Raw genomic sequence first — 25,271 nt, 5'->3', positions numbered from 1 at the left:
ATATAACTTTTTAACTAATGAAGTTATTTTAACCATACCGGTATATAACTTTTTAACTAATGAAGTTATTTTAAACCATATATAACTTTTTAACTAATAAAGTTATTTTAAATGTGACAACATTATAATGTATTGAACAGGTGGATTCATAATAAAACTTTATTATTGTATAAGTTCAGATCACCCACTGCAATAACGTTCCTTTCTGTGTTGTCCCCACATAGTTGATTATCTTATCAAATAATTCTGCATCAGTGTCAGCACCAGCCTTGCCAGGTCTGTACACTCCAAAAACATCAAGTTGCCCATTGTCTTTAGAGATGAGTCTTACACCTGGAATTTCATGTTCCACATCCTTAACTTTTTCATAGCCTACATATTCTTCTTCCATCAGTATAATTACTCCCTCTCCTATCGTTCCTAACCTGTCTCTATAGTAAACACTCCAGTTCTGTGAGAAAATTTCTAAATCCATAATATCACTTCACAGCCATGATTTAATTCCTATTATAATATATATCTATCAAATACTTAGTTCTATTCCTTCCTTTTCAATACTTCTACATTTTAACACTAACAATTTTATGTCATCCTTACTTGACTTCACACTTCCTGCTCAACTCCATTTACTTGAATGTATCGCCCTTTAACTCTTCTAAACAAATCCCCTAACTTATATGTACCATTGTGGTTCAAGTGAAGGCCATCTCAGCATAGATCCTTATCTTCTATCCACCCATTAGGACCTACAAATGAAAATCCACAGCCTGTTTCAAGTCATTCGACCAGGTCAGGAATGGAATGAATGAAGCCTCCATTTAGCGGCGAGGACATGAAATGTGCCAGCTGTCGAAGCCTGTCGCACTCCTCTGGGGCAATGATAAACGACTGATAGTGAAATGTTAATGGAGAGTGTTGCTGGAATGTAATATGACAGGGAAAACTGGAGTATCCAAAGAAAAACCTGTAGGACCTACAAATCTCACTCCCAATTTCCCACATATCCATTCTATATTCAATTTAAATCCCAAATCACCCTTCATTCAGTATCCCACTGATAACATTCTCTGCTTATTTAAACTTCTTCCGTGCTGCCGTAACCAGATCCCAAACTATGTTAGTACCTATTCTTGCCTGCCTTATGTTACTGGTTCCAATGTGGAAAATTATCACCTTCTCTTTACCCTCCTCATTCCCTTCTATCTCCCTCAACATCTGCCTTAACCTTATTCCTGGAGAACACTCTACCCTGGTTCCCTTTCCTCACATGCCTGACAATTGAGTCACCCATGACCAGAGCCTCAACCCACCCTCATTAGATCCCTTCCACTCCTGGTCTCACTTAATTTCCCTGACGCCTGCAGAACTCACTTCCACCTCCCTTTTCTCCCTCTCACTACCCTGTTTTACCTCCCTCTTCCTATCCTCTACTCCATTCTATGTTTCCATTTCCTTCTGGTCCCTTTCTTCTTGCCCCACCCTTTCAATGTCACACTTCCCTGATCTCCATCTTCCCTCTGCTGATCTATCTGCAGTAACTCATACAGATTCCTCACCGATACCTTTCCTGGGCATTCTCCCTACTTGCTGAGGAAAACCCTTAACCCTCAATGTTTTTGACCTTAAGACATTAGTCCACATGTCTTCCACATCATCTCCCCTTCCTTCCCCTCCCTCTCACCTACCTACCATATCCTGTACATTGATTGAAATAGACCTATCTTCATTTCTGTCCTCTGTTTCAAGTCTAATTATCTCCCTCAAACTTGCTATCTCTTCCCTCAATCAATCAATACTGATCTGCATTTAGGGCAGTCACCCAGGTGACTGATTCCCTATCTGTTGTTATCCTAGCCTTTTCTTAAATGATTTCAATGTGATTGGAAATTTATTGAACATCTCCCTTGGTAAGTTATCCTATAAATGAATATTTGCCCCAATTTGTCCTCTTGAATTCCAACTTTACCTTCATATTGTGATCTTTCCTACTTTTAAAGACGCCACTCAAACTTATTCGTCTACTAATGTCATTCCACGCTATCTCTCCGCTGACAGCTCGGAACATACCACTTACAAGTAACAACTCTCATTATTGTTCCGTATTGAAGATGACGTTAGGCATAGATATCAAGGATAATTTAATAAAAAACCACCTATTCAATACTTTCCACGTTTAATATGGTTATTCTCTACATGATTTTATGTAGACATTTTTGGTCAGGTACATGTTTCACCCATTATTTTGGGCATCTTCAGCCTGTAAACAACCTTTAGGTCAAGGTTTGGGACCTTTTTAACCAATATAAACATACCAATATATACAATATATACATTATATACAATATATACAAACATAAGTTAATACAGTTAAGTTTTTTGGTCCTAATCTATCTAATATGAAAAATGTCCAAAACTAAAATGGATCTTCTTTTTGGTAAAGAGGATTGCATATCGGGGTTTATGTGACCCCTATATCATATTAAGTTCTTGACGTACCGTGTCTGGTGACAGGATGTGTCGTCAACAATAAGTGGAGATTTGAACTGATTGTTGCTTGTAGGTTGGTCAAGATTGAAAATATAAATGTTCAAAAATAAACATTTTAAGTTAACCAGAATAGAACTGCCAAGTTAATTTAATTTAAATTTATATTTTCAATCTTGACCAACCTACAAGCAACAATCAGTTCAAATCTCCACTTATTGTTGACGACACATCCTGTCACCAGACACGGTACGTCAAGAACTTAATATGATATAGGGGTCACATAAACCCCGATATGCAATCCTCTTTACCGAAAAGAAGATCCATTTTAGTTTTGGACATTTTTCATATTAGATAGAATAGGACCAAAAAACTTAACTGTATTAACTTATGTTTGTATATATTGTATATAATGTATATATTGTATATAGTGTATATATTGGTATGTTTATATTGGTTAAAAAGGTCCCAAACCTTGACCTAAAGGTTGTTTACAGGCTGAAGATGCCCAAAATAATGGGTGAAACATGTACCTGACCAAATAAGTCTACATAAAATCATGTAGAGAATAACCACATTAAACGTGGAAAGTATTGAATAGGTGGTTTTTTATTAAATTATCCTTGATATCTATGCCTAACATACCACTTAGTCGAGCAGCTCGTCTTCTTTCTCCCAGTTCTCCCTCATCCTCCTTAGTTTACACTCACACCCATAGTGCTTATACCTGCCTCTCTCAGCCATTCTTTTATATCTTAAAAGGAATACGAAATAATATGGAAATATCAACAGAAGTAAAATAGGGTATTATACGAATAATAGGGTATTATATGAATAGAAATAGGTATATATGTCAGACGAAGCAAATAATATATACTACACTTAAGATTTAACGATGATAATGCAATTGGGAAACAAACTACACTATAATTGTACTAGTTAAACATATCCTATTATAAAATACTAGGAATAAGAGGCTAAGTGTAGAAATGTATAAATACACTAAATACATATAGTTATGGACAAATTCTTCTTCTTCTTCTTCTTATTATTATTATTATTATTATTACTACTACTACTACGGTACTTGCAAACAGAAAAGGCGAGCAAGATACTGTCTCATAAGAATAGTCACGCTACAATTCTAAACTGTAGTTAATCCTATCCTAATTACAATAGAAGTTTAGTAAGAGCCAAATTTTTGGATATATATTTCCCTTATTACACAAATTTCCTATACTACACAAATATTTCACTATAATAAAATAAGCAAGCTAATTTCTAATAAAAACAACTACACTACAATAATTCTAAACTGCATTCAAATGTATTCTAATTACAAAAGGTTATTAGGCCTACCACGCGCAAACAGAAATGAAATTGCCATTAAAAGTGAAATTCAGAATTGCTCAAGGATTACACAACAAAGCTAAATACATAGACAAATTATTATTACTATTTTATCCTACTATGCTCTAATAGAAATGTAAACTGCCATTAGAATGATGAAATATCAAAAGGGTTAAAATATATCCCCATTCAAAAACTGAATAGAAAAAAAAAAAGAACAAACTTTTGAAATTTTGCATATTTGAAAGAATGGTATATTTCATGGGATAAATAATAATTTGGTGTGGCTATTTCTAGCCGAGTGCAGCCCTTGAAAGGCAGACCCTCCGATGAGGGTGGGCGGCATCTGCCATGTGTAGGTAACTATGTGTTATTGTGGTGGAGGATAGTGTTATGTGTGGGTTGCAGGAATGTTGGGGACAGTACAAACGCCCAGCCCCCGGGCCATTGGAATTAACCGATTAAGGTTAAAATCCCGACCCGGTCGGGAATCGAACCCAGGAGCCTCTGAACTGAAGGCCAGTACGCTGCCCATTCAGCCAACGAGTCGGACATTTCTTGGGATAACGTTGATAAACTAATGCATTTAGTAGGGGACATTAACAACACAGATGCTAATCGTATGTGAAAGAAGCATTAAAATAAATGCATTTGAGGAGTTGCTAGTTGATCTAACAAGTGCCAATTTTTAAATAAAAAATGTTTGCATGCTCCTTAAATTATAAATTGAGCATCTGATGGCATAACTCTGTTTACTTTCCAGTTAACCACTAATAACATTTTAAAGGTTTGCTTTAAAATTATGGAAATTTTCTGAAAACATATATGAATACCTTAAAGGGACTAACTAGATTCTAAATATACAGGGTCTCTCTTATAAACTCAGACCGTCCAGTGGCATTTTTACTTTTTTTTTACAAGTTGCTTTGTGTTGCAGTGACACAAATAGGTCTCATGGTGACGATGGGATGGGAAAGGACTAGGAGTACGAAGGAGGTGGCCGTGGCCTTAATTAAGGTACAGCCCCAGCATTTGCCTGGTGTGAAAATGGGAAACCAGGGAAAACCACCTTCAGGGATGCAAGACAGTGGGGTTCGAACCCACTATCTCCCTAATGCTGGATACTGGCCGCACTAAAGCGACTGCAGCTATAGAGCTTGGTGCATTTTTACTTTCGGAGATCTAAGCAGCTGTACGGGAGGCGCACGCATAGTTCTTGACCTTGTAAGGAGCGAGCACATGCTCGACATAGCATCAGTAGCCAGTCAGAATCTCAGCTGTTAACATGGTGAGATAGTTATCATTGCAACACGGTATTTTCATATGTAAAAGTTATTTCAAGTACGAGTCGGCTCGACGGGTACGCGATGCATTTGTTCAGCAACTTCCAATCACCTTCGGCAGCTCAGATTCATGTAATTGTAAATAAATTGGAAACTACTGGCTCAGTGCTCAATAAAAGACATGTGCCCACATGAACAGTTTTAACAGAGGAAAAGCTAGATGACATTGATGCGAATCTTGAAAAATCACCTAATAAATCACTCACAAAATTAGCACAACAAAGTAGGGGGTTTGGTTTCTTCTGCACACAGAGCTACAAAGCTGTTACACATCAAACCGTACAGGTTTACACGGGCCCATTAATTTAAACCTGCTGATCCAGCCATAAGAGTGAGATATTGAGAGTGGTATCTTGCATCATTGAATGATCATTTATTCGAGCCACAGCTTGTGTTCATTTTGGATGAGGCCTGGTTTCATCTTAATGGTTGTGTGAACAGTCATAACTCTCGCTATTGGTGTGCAGAAAAAAGGATGGCACTTCCAGCATCTTTTATAAGGTAAGATTTCGTATAAGATTGTATACACACTTAAATCAGGGCGGCCACGCGCAACGTAAGTTGGGGTGAGGTAGCTGCTGGAGCACAGAGTACAAACACCGTGCGCTCAGTTTGGGATTATAAAAGAGACCCTGTAGACTCCTGTTCAATTCATAACAAAGGTATCATTCACACTCTAAACTAGCCACAGTTATTCTATCACAGCTGCAACTTTCAATCTCCATCCCCTCACTGAACTTCCTATCCCTATTTTTAAAATTTTTTAAATACAATTTGTTTTACGTTGCCCTATCCCTATCCCAACATGTGCCCACCAGATTAGGTCTGAGGACTACTTGGATAAGAAAATCCTGAACCATTTAACCTCACTATCTCCGCCTTGCATTGAAAGAGTCTTAACATCAATCCAGTGCTGCAGTATAATAATTCGTGCTATCAGTTGTATGCCTCAGAGATTTCGGTTTAATACTCGGCTCTGTAAGATATTTAAGATTGGCAGGTGTGCTAGTGTGTAGTGAAGGTAGGTAGAAACCAGAGCAATTGTAAAGATTTCAAACATTCCTTTTTTCTACAACTCTCACAGTTATTTGTGAGCTTGTTTTTGCATTAGACTAGGTTGACTTTCTACATTAATCAGCTTCCACAGATTTTTTTCCTATTTAAAAAATAATGATCATATTTTAGTTAAAATAAACAATTCAACTGATGGGAGTTACACATACACAAACAAAACAATATACACATTAAATGAGGCAGAATATGTTATTTTTAATGACAAAAACTATGAATAAACAACACTGTAAATATTTACTAGGTTGTAAGGATGTTTATCAATGAATGTTTAAAATTACACTTGTGTCTAGAACAGCTCCACAATGCGCAGCCATGCTTCGAAAGCAATATCAGAGATGGTTTCTAAGATGGAAATACTCTAAAAATATCACACGTTATTGACTTGGGCAGTAATAGTGCCATCAAGTTACATGTAACCATAACTAAACACTAATGGCCTGTAGAGTTCGTCGAGTTCATTCCCAATTTTTAATGTCTTGTTAAGGCCTTCTGCAAGCTATGCTCGCAGTGCAACCAGAATGTAATTTCTGACACTACAGGCTATGTTTGCACTTAAGACTGGAATGTAGTGATGGGCAACGCTCTCGCTCGAGACGTCACAGATCTCGAGACTCTCACGAGAATCTCGAGACTGGTTCTCCCGTGCTGCGATATGTGTGACGTCCCAGTAACCACGAGTGTAAACTTAATAGTATACCATAAGCAGTTATTGCGCAAAATAATGTTCTTTTATGGAAACTAGTGAGCCAACAAATTTTATGAAAAGCCTGGAAAAGTACTGCATATTCAGCTATGAACCCCTTAATACCATTAACAAAAATGAAAACAGAATGTCAGTATCTTAAACTGTTCACAACTTAGTTGAGGTGGACATCTTAGCTGAATAGCCCTGTATAATTTGTGAATAACTGTAGATAGGACGTACACCAATCTGGATACTAGAGGCATTCATTATTCAAACTTTAGAAGGGGAAAGATGTGCTTTGCTACATATGCAACCACCATTTCACATAAATGGAACGTGTAATCTAAAATGCCCTAGTTTGCTCCAATTCTTTCAATAAGGGTGACGGGCAACGCTCTCGAGACCGATTCTCCTGTCCTGCGAGCTGTGCGACGTCCCAGTAACTATGAGTGTAAGCTTGATAGTATATCATCAGCATTTCTCATATGGAAATGTGTGTACCGATATATATTGTCAAAAGCCTAGGAAAGCACTGCATGTTGAAGTATGAGCTCCTGAATACCATTAACGAAAGTGAAAACAGAATGTCGGTATATTAAATGGTTCACGAGTTATTTGAGGTGAACATCTTAGCTAAATAACCGTGTAATTTGTTAATAATTCTAGATAGGATGAACACCTACCTGGATACCTCTTGCAATTGTTGTCGAAAGGGTAGCTTCTTGCGATGTAGACCGGGCCGGAGGTGTTCTGTGACGACTCCTCTTCGTTGATATTATGTGTTTTTTAGTGCCGGATCATCCCAGATGTGTTTTTGCCGACGTATTTTACTTCTTTTGAACAAACAACAGAGCAGGCTGTGCTATGTGACATCTCTTCAAAATAACTTACGTCTTAAAGTTGTCGCGTACAATAAGACGCAAATACTCTATATTTACAAAATATTGGTAAACACAAGCAGTGGTCTTAAAGTTGTCGCGTACAATTAGACGCGAATACTCTATATTTGCAAAATATCAGTAAACACAAGCAGTGGTCGTATGATATTTTGAATGTGGGGTCGATGTATACCTACCTGCTGAAAGAACTGGAGCAAACTCAGTCATTTTAGATTACAGGTTTCACTCATGCGTAACGGTGGTTGCATATGCAGCAAGGTGCATCTTGCCATGTCTTGAGTTCGAAATATGCACGCCTCTGAATTAGAGGGTCTAATATCCCGGTAGGTGTACCTACAGTAGCTGTCAGTTTCTGTACTTACCCTACTAATTCATGTATTTACCACTGCATACAATGCCAGAATGTGTATTCTTTATAATTATGTTATACTGCACCAAAATAGACCTCGGTAGAAATGAAAGAAATTAACGCCCTAGACGCTTATTGACTCGTATTTACAGAATGTAGAAGGCCCGTGGTTGGCTATTTGCATACACGGCACAAACAACATTCAATTCCGTTACCTGTAGGCCTACGACATGCTGCTCGCTACACAATGCTCTCAAGATCTCTCGAAATTTCTCGCAAGAAATAGTGCCTGTGCTAGTCTCAAGAAATATCAAGAAATCTTGAGACCTCATCTCAGATGAGCCATTTCTACTGGAATGTGTTCAATTTGCGTAGATTCATAAAGTAAATTACTGAGTTCCTTTTATCCCTTACCCATGGTCATTTTTCCTTATGCTTCACTCACCCAGCAGTGACAGGTTGTTTAAATGTCCTTTTCCCCCCACCATAAACAAAGGACCTACCAAAACAGTAATCTATCTTAACATGTTCTCAAACACTTATTTTCTTGTAAGTTTCAATCCATCTATCTTTTACCTTACTTTGAAAGCCACGTGAGTTAGTCTCTAATGCTTACAAGTTCTAATTAAATATATTGTGACAGTACTGCAAGACTTCTGCAAATCAGAATTTAAAAAAAAGGAAATCATTATAACTACGTTTCAATGGCTTGCAGACATGGCCATAATTCCTGTACATGTAGCGTGAATAATCTTCACCACCATTTTAGACCCTCCGCTAGTGCTCTGTAATATAAGGGTTGAAAGGTGGACAATATAGAGAAAAATCTACTTTGTAATATTCCATTATATTGAAAAAATATAATGCAGTATATATATGTACATACATACAAATTTTCATTCATAATACATATCATCTAATTTCAGTATGGACATAAGGTTAGCACCATCTCTAATGGGAAAATACATAAAGTATTTAAAAAAGAAACATTTTAACAAGAAACTTCATAGAGCTAGGCAAGGAAACGCATGACCAATATCTAACACTAAGATTTTTGTTGCACTTGGATGATTTACTTTCAAGACAACTGATGTTCCTTAATATTTGAAACAAAACTTCACAGAATAAAGTTGTACGGTATTTTAAAGACTTTTTTAGTTCCTAGGCCATGTTTTACTTTCAAATCTACTCCAAACACACAAACAAGGGTCATCTTTTATTTCATGTCATTTGCAAAAAGAAGGAAGTTCCAAGAATACCAAGAGCAAAACAGCCTTAAATAAAGTGCAGACACCAGCATATCAAAGGCATCAAATCCAACTTATATTTTGTAACTACAATTTATTCCTTGATGAAGGAAAGAATTCAAACATTGAATTTCCATTCTGACTACATTAATCATCTGGTTGAATACAATAGAAATGAATCGTCAGTGATATGCTCCTGTCTACATTCTACATTGTATTATTTATATTAAGAAAAGTGAGAGCTACTTATACTTTATTTTAGATCAAAGTACAGGAAAAGTGATTACTGATTCAATTCAAAATTTAATGAAACAAATTTTGTACCAAGACTGAAATAATTCTACAACTAAAGTGGAAGATAATGGAGAAAATGGAAATAAATCTCAAGACATAATTAAATGCTTGTATGTATTAATACTCAATACAAGAAGAAATGGCATGAAGGGAACCTTGTATATAATGGCATGGGATAAAGGACTCAGCAAGGAAATAATACAAGTACTATTCAAAATAAAAAGGAAAGATCTAGGTAAAGACAAATTGTGAAAGATCTATGGAATGAAAGTAAGCAGTTATCACGAGTGAAAAGGATGGTTCAACAGGTGATGGACAGTAAAGCTCCTTTTAGAATTAACCTCTACTACTTTGGCAAGAAGGCAACAAATTGTCGGTGTACATGTCAATACACAAAATTGAAAAGATGTATGTTCACAGTCTTCATTTCATCCCTGAAGTTCATTTGGCTTTAATCCAAGTTCTTTGAGGCAGTAGCCATATAACTGTCACAACATTTAGTAATTATAAAACTCTTGAGTTTTACAACCTACATTCTTTTAAAGTACCATTCACTTTCATGACCAAAAATTCATAAACTTTCTACTTTCTCTCATACTAATATGACCTAACACTTTCTGGCATAATTATATTTAATATTTTCTCTATTTCTGCCCAATATACTGTAACTGTCAGTCACAAAACAAGGATGATCCTTACATACATATCCTGGGAATTACTTTCTAAGTATACACTTTCTATCGGCTGTTTGCTTCTGGATAACTCACAAAGGTTTTTAAAAATATTTCTGAAATATGCCTCTAACAAAATACTTATGAAGTATTCAGATCACAAGATAACAACCAGTGAATGTCACACATGTAAAGATGTACAATGACATGCAACTAAACATACTGGAGGAAACTGAAAATTTTCTCCAGTATCTGTTTAGAGGGATAAATGATTAAATGCCACATCACTAGAAGCCAAACAGCAGACAATAATTAAAACAATGAGGGCTCCAATATGGAGTTAAGAAGAAAACAGAGGGTACAAATGAGAGCCAACCTCTATTATTTTTAAAAGTAATTTATAATATACAATACACAGCTTGCAAATTCCACTTCCAACAGTCACATTGACAAACAATTCTGTTATTCTTTACTGCGACAATGAACAACTATATATACAATACTTTTGGAACAAGGCTTTATGAGTCTAAATAATTTATTACCTTTCTGTCAGATATTCACATCACAGTCAGGGAACACTGTCTTGAGAATATTTATCTAAAGGATATAGGATCTCCTTACACAATACCACTATCACCCCAGAGGTGAAGTCAATCGAGAGCTTGCTATCTAACACCACAATACAAAATTTGACCCTGGTAGTTTAGGATTGTTAAATGTGACAGTTCTATGTCTGTACATTCACCAGAAAATGAAATAAATCCTGCAAAACAAAATACTGACAGTGTTTCCACCTGTCCAATTAATTATACCAAAAAGTACTGTGAAATGAAAATGAATTAATGTCTCTATCTACGTGGAAAATTAAAAAACATAATGATGCTGTGTAATGTTACAATGCTATTGAGATGCTGGAACACATATTTTAGCACAGTAAATAGAGTTAGAAATGGTGTAGTCATCATAAAATGAATTTACCAAAAAGACTTATTCCTCTCTATTAAAAGCATGGTCCCTGAAGCTTGAGCATATATGTTTCATCAACAAATGTCCTCTCAATATGGAAATCAGAACGAACACAGTAATAGTATGTTTTGGGTGCAATTATAGTTTTCTGACTTAAACTAAATAGCATGTCCCTAAGAAGCAAAGCTGCTAGTATACAACTTTGGTCATCACAAATACTGCGAAATCTTATGCCTGCATATTGATCTCCCTCCTTCTCAACATAATATGAGAAAAATATTTTTATAAGAATACCAAACTGCTATATTCCAATGTGGAACATGTGCACTGCATGTAGGGTAGCACTAAAAGGTATAGTGTCATATACTAACGTGAATAATGACTGCAATATATCTCACACTTAACTGAAGTGATATGAGCGAACTAGAAAGTGTATAACTACCTTCAAAATGGACTCACTCAAAAATTCATGTTTCATAACTGTGCTGTGGTTAGAAGTAATACATAAGATGGTACACCTTTTTTAACAACATATCACATCTAAAATTTGAAATAATTCACTTCTGTTGCCTAGCATTCAGTATTTTACCTTAAATTATTATAGTTATTACATGTCAACAAGAAATTATTAAACATTTCATACAATATCACAGTAAATATATATTGATAAATGTCGAATGAAAGTTTCTAAATTGGTAAGAGAAGACTTGCAACAATCGACATACAACCTGGATCTCATAAAGATGAACTCTAATATGTACATGCATTAGAATGTGAAATAATTTAAGATGTTCAACAATTTCAATTTTTCTTACAATGTATATATACATACTATATATATATTAAAAGTACAATAGTTAAATTACAAATAATACAATAGTTAAATTACAATTAATACTTCATTTTATACAGGTTTATCTGAACAATTTATACACATATACTGACAGATATAAATATCAACAATTTATGCATGTCATCCTCAAAGAATGATCAGAGTAAAATTATTTTTATTCATAATATTCCTAATCAGCACATCACTGATATTCAGGAGTGTGGCAATTTGAAATTCTTAAATATTTCATCAAACTGCAGCAAGAAAAATTCAATCACCAAGTTCTGTTGCATGTACTCCAATGCCATATTCTGATGACACTCCTTCTCACGCCATATAAGCGTTGGTCCAAACACGATTGCCAGGTTGGGAATGTGCATCCGATTGTGTTCTTCATACTCGGTAACCCTACAGAAAATGAAAGAGAGTAGAAATTAAAATCAAGAGAACAAACAAATTAGGAGCAAAGTAAATTTATATTACAATCTACATGAAAGTTATGTTTATTCTGTAAATAACCCGCTAAAGAACCACTACAGATCATCACCACACCATCATCTGCAAGTTCAATTACAATTCCTTTTCTCTTTTTCAACTTACTTCCGTAGATGGCGAAGAAGGAATGCTAACGTATCTCTATTTGGATCAGGCAGCTGCTGTACAATGTCTTGGAACATTCGAATTTTCTTTTTCTTGTCGGAGTTCACTAGAACAGATAGAATCCTATCAGTACAATCAAGGAGCATGAAAGACTCAAAATATCTTACGAGTAAATTTAAACAGTGGAGTGAATTTGACACACAATGGTCAGAATTAATTGTTATGTTCATTTGTGATTCCGACTCCAGTTTTCCCGGTCATCTTTCATTCCAGCAACACTCTCCAATATAATTTCATTTCATCTGTCAGTCATTAATTACTGCCCCAGAGAAGTGTGACAGGCTTCGGCAGCCGGCACAATTCCTATCCTCGCTGCATGTTGGGGGCTTCATTCATCCCATTCCTGCCCTGGTCATTGACTGGAAAACAGGTTGTAGGTTTTAAAAAAAGTTTGTGATTCCTGCAGATTACAGGCTTATTCACCATACAATATACTGTAACTAAATTGAATCCGAGAGCATGGAAATATTTATACATAATTTATTTACTTACTGGATAATAATACTACTACTACTACTAATAATAATAATAATAATAATAATAATAATAATAATACAAACAACTAGAGTAACATGTTGTATGCATGCTTGGACAATAACAAGGAGGTTTTCGAAAAGGCTGATCAGCAGGTGAGCAGATACACAATCTTAAAACAATAATAAAATATCACATGTTGAGAAGCCGAACATAGGTGTGTACATTTGTAGACTTCAGAAAGGTATACGACTCCACTGACTGCAATGTGTTGCTTCAAATAATTGCTGAAATGGGAGTCAATGCTAAACTGCTTAGAGGTAATACGAGCAACCCTAACTAATACCATCTCCGAAGTAAAATTCCAAGGATGCTTCTCTGCCCCACTTGAAATCAAAACAGGTGTTAAGCAGGGAGATATACTTTCACCACTCTTGTTCAACTGTGTACTGGAGAAAGTACTACAGAAAGGGTGTCAGATACAAGATGGAAATTTGTTCAGACCTTTAAGGATTGGGCAAAGAAGAATGGAGTGGAAATCGACTGCTTAGCTTTCGCAGATGATATAGCAATATTGACAGAGAATTTTCAAAGAGCAATAGATGAAATTAACCCATTTGGTGGGCGATGTGGCAAGATCTGCAGTTACAAGTCGCCTGCTCAGCAATGAACGCAGATATATCCATCTATTCTAAACTTTCTTTCTCAGCTGCCTGCCTGCAGAGGTTTATTTCTCTCTCAGCAGTATGTTCTGGATGAGTCTGCCCTCTAATATGAATTTTTTCAACTATGTTCTTCCAATACCAACGTGCTATCCATGAGTTGTATCATAAGGTACGCTACTTACCTCTGGGGAAGAACAACTTACACCCTAATGGCTTTGTGTTGAAGCATGACCTCATCGCCTTATCTTCCCTTGGAAGCAATAATATTGCTGCAGAAGGGGTTTCTGGAGATATGATACTAAACAGACCTCTCTGATGACAAATTAGATCTGTGACCTAATTTATTATCCTCAGTTTTGAGTTTTTCCTCCATGACAGGAGTGTGTTTACTGCAAATCATGGAAGTTATACAGCATGTTTTGCTGACTGGACTTAGTGTTTACAGTGCACTAAGTCTTCTGGTATAGGCTAGAGCAATTTTGTTACTTTCATTCATCTGTTTCTGTCTTATCCTTGGCTTTTATGAAAGTGACTGAGGTATGAGCGATGCTAGTAATGCCATTCCTTATGCAGCCAGTTCCCATTATGAATGATGTGAAAATGTTGCTCGTAGGGTCGGTTGTTGCATGCATTTCAGTGGGCTTGGCAGAAAGATATGTAATAACTTCTGGCTCAGTGAGGAAAGCAACGGGAAACTACCTCATTCCTCATTTCCCTAGTACGCCTTTTCAGTGATGCCTAGGCCATCTACGACAGCTGATGGCAGAGCTGTGGAGGATCCAACCAGCCTTCGGGCTGAGGACTGAACATACACATACATCATCATACGCATGAGTTCCGTGATACAGGTGCAAGTCACGATTTCCTTCTAAACTGCAGGAACTAAGGTTAGATTTGATTCTTTTTCTTACATTTCTTCTGCTAAAATGTCTAACCGGAATTACCCGCCCTTACCATTACAGGAGGATGATTTACGGGCCATGATAAACAAAATGTTGGAATTTAGTAGGGAGGATAGTGATCTTAGTGAAGTTAGTTCTGCCAAACGGGATTTTATAAGTGATGGGAATTTAACTGGACCAAGTACTGCAGGCTCAAATGTTTGGAGTTCAGGCCCAGCTGATGAAAATGAGCAGCAGTAGCAAAATAGACAACACGTAATCGATTCCAGTGTAAGTAGCGATTATGACAGTAATAGTATTGACGATATTAGTGATAATATTCAAACGGTGTAACTTCTTCATCAACATGGACTGAAAATGGATAAATACGGTCCTGGCTTTGATCCAATATTCCATCATGGTGTAAAGGGAGAATTTTTAGGGAAAACAAAACTGAGCAAAATATTTTAATTAATTTTTGATGAAGGGATATGCCAGAATATATATATATTTATGCTCAGCAGAAAATCGCTCTTAAAACCCAGCTTAGTAAGATGAATCAAAGAAGCTGAGACCAAGATTGGGTCTCAACAAATAATAAAATTAAGCTCCTTTGGTGGTGCTATTTGAGAATCCAACCAGCCTTTGAGCTGATGACATAACAAACAAAACATGGAGAAGCTTATACTCCTGATGGTACACCTTTTTCAACAACTAATCACATCCAAAAATTGAAAACAATCCATTTCTGTTGCCTAGTATTCAGTATTTTTTACGTTAAGTTATTGTAGTTATTACATGTCAATGAGAAATTAATATACATTTCATACAATATCAGAGTAAATACATATTGGTAAATGTCAAATAGAAGTTTCTAAATTGGTAAGAGGACACTTGCAACAATTGAAATACAAATTATTATTATTATTATTATTATTATTATTATTATTATTATTATTATTATTATTGATTTTACATCCTACAAACTACTTTTACAATTTTCATGGCTATCGAGGTGCTGGCATTTTATCCTGCAGGAATTATTTTTCTTGCTAGTAAATCTACTTACACGAGGCTGATGCGTTTGAGCACATTCAAAACTACCAAACTGAACCAGGATTGAACCCTTCAACAGTCCACTCAGCCTGGCTTGAAGAGACCTGCTCAGTTGAATTTATCTTCTGAGGGTGCAGAGGAAAGTCTTTGCAACATGTAAAAATTCCCTCTGGTTTGCCTCTTTCGCATGGTAAAAATGAAAAAAGTCTATCAGATGTAATTTATTAGTTCGATCTCCATATTGATGATGTACAATGACAATGAAAACTGAAAAGACTGCTCCTTCTAATAAACAAAAACCTTAAAAGAAGCTTTTATTCAGGACTAGTTTCATCCACTTTCATTGGGCCATCTTTAACTTTACAGATAACTTTAAAACATAAAATAGCACACATTAAAAAACTTATGGTATTTAACAACCATACAGTTAAAGGTGACATTATATTTGACAAAAATTTAACGTAAGTTTCAATATGTAGTCCGTTTGAACTTTGTGAATATTTGTATGAATGTAGAAGTCCTTATCAGTATTGATATATATTAATGCACCTGTGTACAGGATATAATTAAACCATACTCTATCTGACTTCTTCATAAAAAACTATTTACATCACAATGCAACAACCTTTCATTTACTTTATAGTTCAAGTTGATCCTTGTGGAAATTTTTGTTTTTACAAGATGCTTTACGTCGCACCGACACAGATATGTCTTATGGTGACGATGGGACAGGAAAGGGCTAGGACTGGGAAGAAAGCGGTAGTGGCCTTAATTAAGATACTGAAATTGTGAAAGATCTCCCTTTACACAGTAAACAAGTCAACATTTCAATATTATCAATATAGCTTCAAGTAATTTTACCATTAAATCCACATACAGAGCAAAGACTATCAACTTTCAGGCATTCAAGGACGTATTTTAAGACTGTATACATAAGGAGACTGTACATGATGTTTATAAACAAGAATAGAAGTTCAGACATATTCAGGTATATTAGTGTACATTACATTCGACAGTAAACTTAAACAGTAGGGGCAAAAGATCCCGAAAGGTCGACACCCCGAACAAACAGCATTAAAAAAAAAAAATCAACAGTCAAAGTAAAATTTTTCACATGGATCAATACGAACTACAGTATAAACTGAATGAAAGATTGTTACATTATTATGTAAATAGAGTTTTATAAAGAAGTCATATAGAATATGGTTTAATTATATCACATACACAGGTGCATTAATATATGTAGTATAGTCATTAAGCTCTGAGACTGTCTGCATGATGGCGCTGTGGTGCAGTATAGCACATAGGTGGGATAGTGGTATACTATCATGTCGGTTAGTCTCTCGTCCCTGCAAGAGACAGGTGAGTGCATGCACTGGAAGCAGACGTACGGTCGTTGTTGTGACGGTGATTTGAATGCGCCTGTTGGACCTAGACATGTCACAGTTTGAGCAACGGGCAAACATCAATTCTGCCAGAAATTAGGCAAAACCTCTGCCGAAACGTTTGACATTATGCAACAGGTTTACGGTGAGGATGCATTGAGTCGCAGTGTCGTGTTTAGGTGGCACCGACATTTTATACAAGGACGGAACAGTTTAGAAGATGATGAGCACACTGATCGGCCACAAACAGTTCGAACGGAATGCAAGATCCAAGAAGTTGCAACGTTGGTGCATGCTAACCGCTTCCAATCGGTAGACGATCTCACAGCAGCATCAGGGGTCAGCCATGGTACTTGCCAAAAAATTCTGACGGATGAACTCAACATGTCTCGTGTTACCCAGCACAGTGTGCCACGAATTCTGTCGCAAGACCAACGTGATGATCACATGACGATTTGCGGTGACCTCATCAGTAGTGCTGACCATGATCCGACGTTCCTCAACCGGATAATAACTGGAGACGAAACATGGCGTTTCCTTTACGATCCGCAACTGAAACGACAATCCGCTACCTGGAAAACGCCATCATCACCACGACAGAAAAAACCACGACAAGACAGGTCAAAAGGCAAGGTGATGCTGGAACTGTTTTTTGATTCTAATGGAATCGTTCACATGGAATTCCTCCCAGATGGTGCAACGGTAAACAAAACCCGCTACAAGGGGATCCTTGGCCGTTTACGCGATGCAATTCGCCGTAAGCCACCTGGGGTTTGGCGTACAAAGAATTGGCTGTTGCTAGATGACAACGCCCCTACACATCGCTCTGTCCTTGTCCAAGAGGAACTTGCAAGGCAACAGGTGACAGTTTTGCCACACCCTCCGTACTCACCTGATCTCGCACCATGCGATTTTTTCTCTTTCCCTGCCTGAAAGCACTCCTACATGGGCGCAGATTTCAGTCATCCGAAGAGGTCATGATGGCCACAAAAGAAGCCACACGGGACCTTCCTGCCAAATGCTTTCAGTGGTGCTTCCAGCAGCTATACCAAGGTTAGCAAACGTGCATAACGGCCAACGGCAACTATTTTGAGGGTGGATGTGATTCTATGTAGGTGTAATGCGGCATCATGTGCAACATACAGAGTCGTGTGGGTGCCTGTCCTCCAGGCGTCAAGTCTCAGAAGTTAATGACTGTACTACATATATCAGTACTGATAAGGACTTCTAGATTCATACAACTTTTTACAAATTTCAAATGGACTACATATTGCAACCCATGTTAAATTTTTATCAAATATGATGTGTCCTTTTACTTTATGGTTGTTAAATAAGTATTTTAATGTGTGCTAATTTATATTTTAAGTTTTTCTCAGGACTAGGAGTGGTAGACCACACCATAAAAAAGGAAAAAGCACTAAAATGGCAGAAAAAGAGACTAAAAAGAGACAAGGTTTCTAAATAATTAATACAGTCAAATGTTTGATGTTCTCAAGTTTCTGCATTGAAAATTGTGATAAATTATATATACAGTATATTTATTTATTTATTTATTTATTTATTTATTTTGTAATCCCCAACCAAAAAAAGGCTGGCGGAGACCAGAAAAAAAGGCCACACATGCCAATTACCAAATGATGATGAATAGTAGCTTTTTTGTCTGATGTTTTAGGCTGTTTCATTTGTTTCTGGTACCGGACGGGATATGGCCTGTTCATTTATTAAATGAGTATAAGTAAATATAAGTAAGGTATTTATTAAATGAAATACTAATGTTTGAGGAACAAAAGTATAATAACAAACTTTTTTTCATCTTTTACATAAAAAGCCATGTCAAGAAATAAGTTTTGTTGCATTACTGAAAGAAGATAGTAAAACAGGGTAATTTATTCCCATGTGATAGAGACAATGCAGCTGAAACTGTATCTCGATAGCTTTGTCGGTTTTCCACAAGAGAGGGGTTTAAACATCTCAGAGCTTTAAACAAATCACAATCTTTCATTGCTTTTTCAATCAAATATTTGCATCTGAAAACATAATGCTCTTTAGCACTGTCCATGAAAACTAAGAATTATTTTTCCAGATGATGTGAAAGTTCATTTTCAATTTTCTGTGAAGGAACAATATCTTTCAGGGGCATCATATTTTAAGTATTAGAAGGTGGAATCTTCTTTTCAAACCTAACTTGTAACTTACGATGATCCTCCAGCTCATCAAACTAGTGAAAAACAGCTACAACAGCTAATTCAGATGCATCTTCACCAAAAGTTTTTTAGATATGCATCATGAACGATATCAACCAATCCACACAAGCTCTTTAATTAAATCTTCATTGAAATGTCTAGTGAACATTCTTATTCACATTTGGTCCATATGAGCCAAGCTAAGCTCCGCCTGTGGATCAGTGGTAGAGTGTTGGCCTCCAAATCCCAAGATAGCAAGTTCAAACCCAGCAGAGGTAGTCAGACTTTTGAAGGGCGGAGAAACGTCCATTAATCACGATATTGGTATGTAAAAGATCTCTGGAGACACACTTGGTGTTTAGCTGACAAAATTCATTAAAAAACTTAGCTACAGATGCCACCCAAGAGGGATTCGGTTTACTGTGACGTCTAGTAAGCCTAGAGTAAAATGGAATGTCGAAACTTGATAAACAAGCAGCCAGATGGCATCAAATAAAAATGCTTGCACATGGTAGCTGAGGCCATTCAATTATCATCATCATCATCATTATCATACGTTTGAGAACAGGTAGGTTTGAATTACTGATGGCAGAGTGAATTTTTCCATGAAGAGTTATGTGCATAACTTTTCCTGATGAAGAATATCTGCAAATGTCTTCAAAGTATTTCACCTCTCCACTCTGACTCTGACCAATAACTCATCAATATCAGAAGCTCCTTTTTGTCGTCAGTTTAGTCAAAACAGACTGAATACAAGGAGGTTCCCACATCATCTGAGATCATCTGTTGAAAATATGATCCCAGTACATCAGTTATTAAATATTGCATCTTCTTAGGGCTTAAAGAAAAATCAGTTGGAACAATCCCACTGCAAGAGGATGCGGAAAAGTTGCAACACGCAGACTTCATAAACCAAATTCTTACAGATACTGTTGCCACATTCTTTGAACTATATTATAGAGTTTAATAACAGGCAGAGAAGAACTACAGCTTGACTCGGTATCTGCACTTTGGATTGTGTCAGAAGAATCACCGGGATTTGCTGTGAATAAAACTATCTGCCTAAACCCTAGAATATCAGAGGCTAATTTTGTATGTTAAGCATAGTCTGAGTGTTGAAGAGCCCCTTGTTTTGGAAATCTTTTTTACACACACAAAGTTTGCAAAATACTTCAGTTCCACTGTGTCTTGATGCCCATGTTGACAACAAATAACCATTTCTCTCGTTTTTAAGTAGCCAACCGATTCTAAAACTGCACTTCCTCATCATTAACATTTTTGTTCACAGATCAGCAGCCAACCATTTCTATATAAATCCTGAAAGAAAAGGAAAAAATAATAGAAAATGAAAAAAAGTACATTACAAAAAAAACTGTTTTAAACCATTCTGTAACTCAAGGTTAGTTTCGTCAGAGTATCACGAAGATCACGCAGAACAATTTCTGTGTTCATTACATGGATATTCTTACCATAAGAAACTTTCATGATGATGATGAGGTTTGTTGTTTAAAGGGGCCTAATAGCTAGGTCATCAGCCCCTAATGGTACGAGGTGAACAAAACTAAAATTAAAACTTCAAAATGTATCCAGTGACTAGAATCTAAAACGAATGATGATGAAAAAAATGATCGTGGAACAAAACAATCAGTGGATCCAATTCACAATGCCTTCATTACTGGGATGATACTCATACCGGCCCCTCATAGTGGTACTAATCACAGGTAATGTAGACCTCATGGTATGTCACACACAATGGCACCACTCTATGGTGTTTTGCATATAAAGGTACTACTCACAAGCAACGAAGACCCGTGGTGTTCCTCACATAGTGGGAACAATCACGGATGCTGGTATTCCGTGGTGTTCCTCACATAGTGGTACTAATCATACGCAATGTAGACCCACAGTGTATCACACATTATGGCAACGCCCAAAGGCAACATAAACCCATGGTGTCCCTCACATAATGGTACTACTACTCTCAGGCAACACAGACCCATGGTTTTACTCACATAGTGATACTAATCACAGGAACCACCCAAGCCCGTGGTGTTTCTCACTTAGTGGCTCTAATCACAGGCAACATAGACCAATGGTGTTTCTCATAAAGTGGTACTACTCATATAACGCAGACCCATTCTGGACACAGTGGAACCGACCGGTGGAATACACACGATGATCATTATCACAAACAATGCCGAGACCCCTAGTGTTTCTCGCATAATGGTACTGCTCCTCGCAAGGTGGTACTAGTCGCAAGTAACGTCGACCCATGGCGTTCCGCATGTAATGGTACTAATCACAAGTATTCTCATGGTTCTAATTTCATCATCCTTTGGTCGATTCTTATGACAGGCTGGGTATAATGTGGGTGTATTCTTCGTCTGTGTCTCCCACCCACAGGGGATATAAGAAACTTCAGAAGAATGTTAGATTTTGATCAACCTTAAATATAATAAGATAAACCACATATCTTTATTCTATTTAGAGAATAACCAAACCAAACCAAACCAAACCAAACCAAACCAAACCAAACCAAACCAAACCAAACCAAACCAAACCAAACCAAACCTCATGGCACAACAGCCCCAGAGGACCATGGCCTACCAAGCGATCGTTGCTCAGCTCAAAGGCCTGCAGACAATGAGGTGTCGTGGTCAGCACGACGAATCCTCTCAGTCGTTATTCCTAGCTCTCTAGTCCAGAGCCGCCATCTTACCATCAGATAGCTTCTCAATTGTAATCATGTAGGCTGAGTGGACCTCAAACCAGTCCTCAGATACAGGTAAAAATCCCTGACCTGGCTGGGAATCAAAGCAGGGGCCTCCGGGTAAAAGGCAGGCAAATTACCCCTACACCGCAGGGCCAGCTATTTAGAGAATAACACCTCACACAATTCTTCTACTGCAACTACATATTTTTTTAAAATTCTTCACCTGAGAAAGGCAGGAAAGCTAGAGAAGAGATTTATTCTGAAAAAAAAAAAAAAGAGACTTGAGAGACTAACCCCCAAAAAAGAGACTGAGAGCTAGAAAAGAGACCAACTCCTAGGCTGCTCTCTATAACGCTGAAGAAGGCCCAATGAGAGGGGCCCAAACTAGTTCTGAATAAAAGGTAATGCTTTTAAGTATATTTTGTGTTGATGAGGAGGAGCAATCTTTTCAATTTTCATTGTCATGTCTATCAGATGACAGGATGTACATGTATGTCCCAAAGTGTATCACCACAGACTGGCAGAGGTTTTAATACAATGGAAATGTGGATGCCAAGGATTATTGTGCCACAAAAATAATTACTTCAAGTGGGACTCCATGTCTGGAAGCCTACAAGATGCAACAAGTTCAGGTTCAGTTCTTGCCATCATTCTCATAATGTTCTGGAAGAAACAGAAGACAGGCACAATCCAGGTATTATCTTTGAAGGAAACTACGATGGATATGGTGGTATCAAGTTGGGATCATGTACACCCCTCCATGTGTTTGACTGTGTCCCTGTAACTAGTGTTGGCTACTGAATGCATGATTCAAAGCAGTGTATCGATTCATTCAAGTGTCGAGTGAATCGATTCACAGGAACGGCGAGCTCACAGCACACGATTCAGCTTAACTCCCAGCGGACAGTGCTGAGTGGCACACTCGCTGGACGTTGATGGGGAGCCGAGCTTCCGCTGCAGCGACACAGTGAATCATGGCACATCGAAAGAATCATGAAGGAGCACGGCTCAGTGAGACACAAGATACACATGGCTCCTTATTGGAACTGGACACTGGCGGAGAGCCAAGCTTCCGCTGCAGCGAGACATACAGTGAGCCATGGCACACCAAAAGAATCGTGAACGAGCACGGCTCAGTGAGACACAAGATACACACGGCTCCTTATCGGAACTGGACACTGGCGGAGAGCCGAGCTTCCGCTGCAGCGAGACATACAGTGAGCCACAGTACACTGAAAGAATCGTATGCTATAATGGACTCTCGAGCTCAGCTTATTTAAAAATAATACCCACTTGCATTCACTGTCCTCTTCTTACAGGGAGGTTTAAATAATAGATGGATTTATTTGTAGTGTTAAAAAGGTAGTCAAAACATAATTCTGAAGAAGTTAGTAATTAGGTAGGCTACTAGGTTATACTATTTATTAGTTGACATTTGACAATTAAACTCGACTCTAGCCTGCCCTACGATTATGAGTCATGCTCATGACCACTCAAAAGTACCTGTTTTATCTTGGGAAGAACGGCTCAGTATTCTCTCAGTTCATATGTCACATCGTTACACAAGACTTCAATCATATGTGGACAGTAAGTGAGCTGACTGACGCAATAACTTAACCAACAGTATGTTGAATCAGAAAACCAGCGGGCTACTGTACATCTCGGGTAGCCTATACAAAATATGACGATTTTAAAAAATCCTCAGCTGATAGAAAAATACATATTTTCAAAAATGACTGAGCGAATTGGACGTGCAATTAGTATCGCGTAGCTATGCGCTTGCATTCGGGGGATGGTGGGTTTGAATCCCACCGTCGGCAGCTGTTAAGATGGTTTTCCGTAGTTTCCCCATTTTCACATCAGGAAATGCTGGGACTGTACCTTAACTAAGGCCATGGCTGCTACCTTCCTAATACTAGACTTTTCCCATCCTGCATCGCCGGAAACCTTTGACTAGCATTTTTTTCTAAGAAAGGAGTTCATAGTATGAAGACCAGATGGCAGCTGCGAGCACTGAATGCTGTTGCTGCTGTCTTACCAGTACGTACTACACGGATGCAGAAGGAGCAGTGACTAACGTGCCGTGAATCGCATCACTATATCGATTCAGTAACGTGAATGGAATCAAATGAATCGATTCAGTAAAATGAATTGAATGTCCCATCACTACCTGTAACAGACCAGGTGTACAGAGATCTTCCAACAGTATGTCAGGCTTTTTAGGGGTGCAAAGGATGTCAAATCCAGTCCACATCAGGTCGAAATGATAAACGATGAGTGGCACCAGAAGAGACATAGCATACCTCAGTCACCGTGATGTTATTGTTGATAAGTTTTAGGAGCTACTGAATGCTGAAAGACATAAGTCTCTAATGAAGATGTGCTTTAGGAGCTTAGGACATTCTAGGCCGGAACATTTTGTTTCTTTCTAACTTGGCGATACTAGGGCTTTCAACCCCCTCCCCACCAAATTCCCCTTCTGTGAATTTTTTGGTGAATTTTTTGCCTAATACTTCGAGCGATTGTTCCTTCACATTTATCTTCTCATTTCAATAGTCACCTTCATTATCTTCCGCATGAATAGGAGCTAATGATCATGTTGTTTTGCAACTTATAAAAGCAATTACCACCACCAGTTAGTACATTCATTACGTGACAGCTGAACAATATTTTTATGCCACTGAAGGACTTAAAATAAGATATGTTTGTTTGTTTGTTTGTTTGTTTGTTTGTTTGTTAGGTCATCAGACCAAAATCTGGTTGGATCCTCAGATAACAACACCAAAGGTTATGCAGTTATAGGGAAACAGCAAAAATTGATAGTGGGGCCAAATGCAGTGTACTAGGCTGGATGAAGAGTGAGGTAGTTAACCATTGCTTTCCTCACTGGACCAGAAAGTGCTACTGCAGCATGATTGAGCTTATGAATAGTAATTTTCATAACATTCAGATGCACTAATTGAGCTCTGAATGTCATTACTCAGCACTGCCATGGGCAGTGCTGAGTAATGACATTAGCAGCTTCCATACTTCACAGCCATTATGTACACATTTCAGACA

The 25,271-nt window shown here is 37.5% G+C and overlaps 1 protein-coding gene across 7 annotated transcripts in view; it reads right to left on the bottom strand.

Moving 5' to 3' along the window:
- Positions 1-9,018: 9,018 nt before the first annotated feature.
- The window catches only part of LOC136864304 (rho GTPase-activating protein 12), a 417,475-nt gene continuing 401,222 nt past the window's right edge, over positions 9,019-25,271 (bottom strand). For all 7 annotated transcript variants that reach the window (XM_067141113.2, XM_067141110.2, XM_067141116.2 and 4 more), the window contains 2 exons: positions 12,795-12,900; positions 9,019-12,602 (listed from right to left, as the gene is read on the bottom strand). In XM_067141113.2, coding sequence (XP_066997214.2) covers positions 12,407-12,602; positions 12,795-12,900 — 302 coding nt within the window. In that variant the 3' untranslated portion in view covers positions 9,019-12,406. The remainder of the gene's footprint in view (positions 12,603-12,794; positions 12,901-25,271) is intronic.

Source organism: Anabrus simplex, chromosome 2, assembly GCF_040414725.1.
Source record: "Anabrus simplex isolate iqAnaSimp1 chromosome 2, ASM4041472v1, whole genome shotgun sequence".
Taxonomy (NCBI): domain Eukaryota; kingdom Metazoa; phylum Arthropoda; class Insecta; order Orthoptera; family Tettigoniidae; genus Anabrus; species Anabrus simplex.
The sequence above is the reverse complement of the archived record's forward strand: the minus strand, read 5'-3'. Positions and strand labels throughout refer to the sequence as shown.